Raw genomic sequence first — 5,984 nt, 5'->3', positions numbered from 1 at the left:
TGTGTGTGTCTACACACACACACACACACACCCCCATATGTGCGTGTGTGTGTGTGTATTGGGGGGGACCACTTCCTACATGCATATGTATATATGTGTGTATATGCACAGATTTATAGATATATACATGTACATATCTAAATACTCATCCAAGGGATGTCCAAAAGAACATAATGATACAAAACAATTTTTTAAAGCCTCCAAATCTGTAAAAAAATATACAATAGATCCACATAGAGATGCCCTAATAAATTAAATTGTGTTTGTTGAGTATAGAGCAAATACATCAGATTCAAAAAGATACAATAAATCTACATAGAGTTGTAATAAATTGAATTGTGTTTGTTGAGTAAATTGAGCATAAAGCAAAGGCAAGCAATCAAAGGGTTATGCAACTTGAAATTTTATTTCTTCACATTTTAAGTCCCACCTTGAGACCCAACGGAGCGGGTCTCTATCCCGTCGTAGACGGGTCATGCAACTCGTACTAACAATATCTACCTCACTAGTTCCTAGAGGAGGACATGTGGCTCTGCACATGTTACTTGTTAATACTTCTATGCTCGTTCCGACTTGGGTAACTCCAAGTAGATGTACAGTGGGGCATTGCACTCTACATCTTGATGCTATAACCATTGTGCAAGTTCTTAGAGCAAGACATGTGGCTTTGTGGAGGAGTGAAATAGCGAAGTGAGACGTAGGCTGTAGTAGCTCGAGTTCCCATTAGTAAATCCCACTCTCTTTAGCTCATGCTTTGCCATTTCAGGAAGCAAACTGAATTACCCAAATGCGTAATAGCGTCCTCTACATCCTTGGTAGCCCGACTCTATGCTGCTGCACCAGAGTAAGACCAAGCAAAAACGTGTTAAACTGAAATTGTAGGACTGTTTCGGTCCAAAAGACATTCAGAATAGTAAGAAAGTGTTGAACTTAAAGCAATAACGCTTTGAACTGACAGTCTAGGACTGCTGTTACCCAAAAGACATTCAGAAGTGCCGTTGAACGCATTGTGGGACAATGATAATAAGCTGTTAATATAGGAGAGATGATCCTAGAAATTTGTCGGCTGATCCACTGGCTCTCCGACGATGCATACAGACGGTCTAGCCTAGCAGCATGGAAGTAAGGAGGCGATTGCTTGTTTGAGCAAGTGCATTTAATGTGGTAGCTATGCGTAGGCTATATATAGCTATGGATATGGGAAGCACCGCCTTGTCCTTACGGTGGAGTCCTTATCTCAAGGGCTTCTTGCCAATTGACCATCTATGTGATCTAGGTCATTCCTGGAGTGCAAGTTGCAACGCGTCTGTTCGTGCATTTGATTAAACTCCGATAAACCACCTGTCAGGCCATGACTGGAAACGAGACCATGTTCGCCCAACCGGAATTCCGGAACATGGTTGTAACTCAACGCCCCATTTGCTTGATCTTATTTTGTATCACGTAGTTGTCATACAAGAGTTATGAGAGCTTTTCTTATTTAGGTCTCACAAGTTATGGGCCCTCAGCTAAGGCTGCCCTACAGTGGTCACCTTGGTCATGGCAGAGCTGGAAGCACAGTCCAGGAGAGGTTGCTTCAGCTGAATGATTTGAAGGAAATTCATGGCCATACGATGGAAAATGTAAATGGATTTCCCGTGTATAAGATAAATGATTTGATACATATGTACGTAAAGAGTGGGGACATGTTGCATGCCCGCCACGTGTTTGACGAGATGCCTATTCGCAACGTGGTGTCGTGGAACATAATGATCTTGGGCTATGCCAAGCAGGAAGAGGGTGTGCGGGCTTTGGAGTTGTATGCACGGATGCACCAGGAAGGTTGCCAGCCAAGTGCTCGAACTTTTATTGGCTCATTGAAGGCTTGCACTAGCTTAGCAGCTGTGGCCTCTACAAACCTAGAGAAAAGTAGAGCCATTCACTCCCATGTAGTAAACAGTGGCTTTGATTCTGATGTATTCATAGGAAATACTTTGGTGGATGTGTATGCAAAATGTGGAAGCATGGAGGATGCATGTTGTGCTTTTGATAAATTGTCTCATCGTGATGTGGTTAGTTGGACTACAATCATCCTAGGGTATAGCAAGCAGGAAGAGGGTGCGTTGGCTTTGAATTTCTATGCACGGATGCAAGTGGAAGGTGTCACACCAGATCATCGAACCTTTGTTGGTGCATTGAATGCTTGCAGTAGCATGGCAGCACTGGAGGAGGGGGGAAAAGTTGATGAGATGTGTTTGAAAACGTTGAGCTTGGAAAAAGGTAGAGCCATCCACTCCCAAATAGTAAAAGTGGGTTTTGAGTCAGATGTTTTTGTGGGAACCGCCTTGGTTGACATTTATGCAAAATGCAGAAGCATGGAGGATGCAGAGTGTATCTTTGTCAAATTGCCTCATCGTAATGTGGTTACGTGGACTACCATGATCTTGGGGTATGCTGAGCAAGAAGACAGTGAGCAGGCTTTGGAATTGTTTGAACAAATGCACCAGGAAGGTGTGCATCTGAATGCTCGAACATTTGTTGGTGCATTGAAGGCTTGCAGCAGCCCGGCAGCACTGGAAGAGGGGATTCAAAGTAAGGGTAAACTCACGAAAATAGTTTGCATGAAGAAAGGTAGAATCATCCATTCCCAAGTAGTAAAGAGTGCCTTCGACTCAAATATATTTGTGAGAAACATCTTGGTGGATATGTACTGTAAATGTGGAAGCATGGAGGATGCACAGTATGTCTTTGAGGAACTGCCTCATCATGATGCCATTTCCTGGAATGCCATGATCCTGGGGTACAGCAAGCAGGAACAGGGTTTATTGGCATTGGATTTGTATGCACGGATGCAACTGGAAGGTGTCCAACTGTACACGCGAACCTTTGTTGCTGCATTGAAGGCTTGCAGTAGCCTGGCAACAGTGGAAGAGCAGAAAAAGCAAGTCAATGGGATATGTGAGAGTGTAGGATGCCTCGAGAAAGGTAGGGCTGTCCATGCCCTAGTCGTAAAGAGTGCCTCTGAGTCAGATGTATTTGTGGGAAACACACTGGTGGATATGTATGCACAATGTGGGAGTATGGATGATGCACGACGTGTGTTTGATGAATTGCCTCATTGTGACGTGGTTACTTGGACCACCATGATTATGGGGTATAGTAAGCGAGAGGAGGGTGCACTTGCTTTGGACTTGTACACACAGATGCAACACGAAGGTATCAAAACAGACCATCGCACATTTGTTGCTGCATTGAAGGCTTGCAGTAGCCTGGTAGCACTAGAAGATGGGAAACAAGTTGATGGGAGGCTTGCGAAGGTAGGATGCTTGGAGAAAGGTAGATCCATTCACTCCCAAGTAGTGAAGGGGGTCTTTGAGTTGGATGTATTTGTAGGAAACAGCTTGGTGGATATGTATGTGAAATGTGGGAGCCTGGAGGATGCAAGATGTGTTTTTGACGAATTGACTCATCGTAATGTTGTTGCATGGACTACCATGATCCTCGGGTGTGTTGAGCAAGAAGAAAGTGAGGATGGTTTTAGACTTTATGCACAAATGCAAGAGCAAGGTGTATCACCAAATATCCTCACTTTTGTGGCCATCCTGAAAGCATGTGGCAGCATAGCAGCCTTGGAAACTGGAAAAGAACTCCATTCTCAAATCAGCAGGGTTGGTTTCGAGACTGATGCAATTGTGGCAACTGGTCTTATTGACATGTATAGTAGATGTGGGAGCATGGTTGATGCCCAGCAGTTGTTTGATGTCTTGCCTATGAAAGATGTTGTGCCATGGAATGCTTTAATTGCAGGATATGCCCGCCAGGGAGAGAGTGAATTTGTGTTTTATTTGTTTGAGAAAATGAGGCAGGAGGGTATACAGCCAAACGGGGTCACACTTCTCAGTATTCTTACTGTATGCAGTCATGTGGGTCTGGTGGACAAGGGCCAGAGGTTGTTTCAGGCTTTGAGCAAACAATATGGCATTGTGCCCTTTATCGACCACTATACTTGCATGGTTGATCTTCTTGGCCGTGCAGGACAGGTTGATGAGGCAATGGCATTAGTGGAGAGGATGCCTTTTCAACCAGATGTTGTTGTATGGTCAGCGGTGTTGGGTGCTTGTCAAAAGTGGAAGAATATTAAGGCTGGAAGGCATGCCTTTGAAAATGTGGTGAGATTAGATGGAAAACTTCGTTCAGCGTATGTCTTGATGGCAAATATATATGAGGATGCTCACATGCAAGAGCACCACGAGAAGATCTAGATAATGAGGAAGAATTCTTAAGCATGGAAGGATGCCTTCCTTTGAAAAAGATCCAAGTAATGAGAAAAGAATTTTCAAGCATGGAAGAAGCCTTGGCACAGCTGGTAGATTGACCTTTGTGTGCTAGGGGTAGGAGAGATGGCCGCCTCCCCAATTGTTGAGCCCCCTTATGAGGAGGACATGAAGGAGGACGACCAGCATCATGCAGAGGAAGAAAGGGTTGCCATGTGGGCATGTGAGAAGCATGCCACTGGGGCAGATCTGAGAGAGAAAGAGGGGTGTGTGGCTGCCATGTGGGTAGAAGGGAAGGCTGCCACATGGTCACCATATGGAACAAGAAAGGGCTGCTCTATGCTGCAGCAAAGAGCAGCCATGTGGGCAGCTTAGTGGGTGGCAGGCTAGACCAGGCATGTGGGCTGGATGGGCTAAGCAGAGCCCTGCAAAAGGGTGCAGAATGGGCAGGCATAATGGCCATTCACAGGATGAGGAGCATCTTGAAGGATTTCTATGAAACCAGCGATATGGAGGATCAGCATGCTTCATAATCAATTGTTCACCATGATGATGGAGGAGGCTCAGTTGGCACTTGACTACCTTGTAAAATTGAAGGTTCTTGGGAATTAAGTGGCAACATAAGGTGGGCAACAGCTAGTTGGCCAAGCTCGTAGTCAGTAAGCTTTCAAGGAGAAACAAAGGGTTGGCATAACCATTACAGCTAGAGAATGAGTGAAGCTGATTACCTACGAACAATTTTGCCGAAAAAACAGTGCTAATTATATTACTTCGAGAACAAGATACAAAAGGTCAGCTTGTAGCTGACGGGCTGCGTTCACAAATCGGACACAGCCCTAAAAGGTAACAGAATAAATCATACTCTCACGGAGGGATAAGACGAGTGTGAATGAACAGCCATCGGGGTGGTGAGTAGTGCCACCGAAGGCCCTGCGAAGTCTGCTCAAAGAAGAGGCCCTGTGTGTCCCAAGCCCGGAGGAAGCGTCTCCGCTTCTCCTGACCGGCCCGGGAATCTCCCTGAATCTGGTCCCACTGGCCTCTTATGGTATGAATAATCTCGCTCCAAATCTCCGTCATGATCTGGGCAGTCGATAAGGAGGTGCCACCGAGGATCTGCGCGCAGCGCGAGGTCCAGATGTGCCACCCTGCAATGCTGCTAATAATCTCCCAGACTGGCTGTCTCTCTCGAACTCCTGTATCAGCCTCTGCTAGGTGCTGCGGGATACCCTTGAGCGGCCCCCATGTCCCCTGTGTGATAAGGAAAGTGGGGTCCTGCTGGCATGCCTCGAATAAGTGATGAAGACCAAGTGATCAATCCTAGCTCTGGTGCTGCGCGAGTAAGAATCCCGAAAGTCCACCTCCACACTTCCTGGGCGCGAGTGCAGCTCCACAGGCAGTGTTTTGGTGACTCCTCATCCTTATGGCAAATCTGGCAGCATCCGTCCTGGCCTATCTGCCGCAACCAGCTCCCCACTGGAAGACCTTTGTGGGCAAGAAGCCACAGGAAGTATGAGATCTTCCGCGGCTGCCAGCTCTTCCATAAGGCCTTCCAGAATGCCTACAAAAAAAACCTGGAAATACCCTGTGCATACCAGCTGGGCCGCGGGGTGGGGGGGCGGCTCTGCATCCTCCCAAGAACTCGCCTGTCCAGAGTCGTGCTGTAGGCGAAGAAGGAAGTCGGCCCCTGTCCTGTCACAATCTCTGGCCACCACCACTCTCCTGGGTCCCAAT

General features: G+C 46.5%; 1 protein-coding gene across 1 annotated transcript; it reads left to right on the top strand.

Moving 5' to 3' along the window:
- Positions 1 to 794: 794 nt before the first annotated feature.
- LOC147887435 (pentatricopeptide repeat-containing protein At3g16610-like) lies at positions 795 to 4,987 on the top strand. Its single transcript, XM_087395002.1, has 2 exons — positions 795 to 844; positions 959 to 4,987. The coding sequence occupies exon 2, from the start codon at positions 1,497 to 1,499 to the stop codon at positions 4,239 to 4,241; it is 2,745 nt and encodes a 914-aa protein (XP_087251128.1). The 5' UTR covers positions 795 to 844; positions 959 to 1,496; the 3' UTR covers positions 4,242 to 4,987.
- Positions 4,988 to 5,984: the final 997 nt, after the last annotated feature.

Source organism: Dipteris shenzhenensis, chromosome 23, assembly GCF_047967505.1.
Source record: "Dipteris shenzhenensis isolate YYH24624 ecotype China chromosome 23, Dip_SZ_1.0, whole genome shotgun sequence".
Taxonomy (NCBI): domain Eukaryota; kingdom Viridiplantae; phylum Streptophyta; class Polypodiopsida; order Gleicheniales; family Dipteridaceae; genus Dipteris; species Dipteris shenzhenensis.
The sequence above is the reverse complement of the archived record's forward strand: the minus strand, read 5'-3'. Positions and strand labels throughout refer to the sequence as shown.

Excerpts from the sequence above, each read along its gene's own strand:
- LOC147887435 (XM_087395002.1), top strand. The coding sequence starts at position 1,497 with ATGGGCCCTCAGCTAAGGCTGCCCTACAGTGGTCACCTTGGTCATGGC.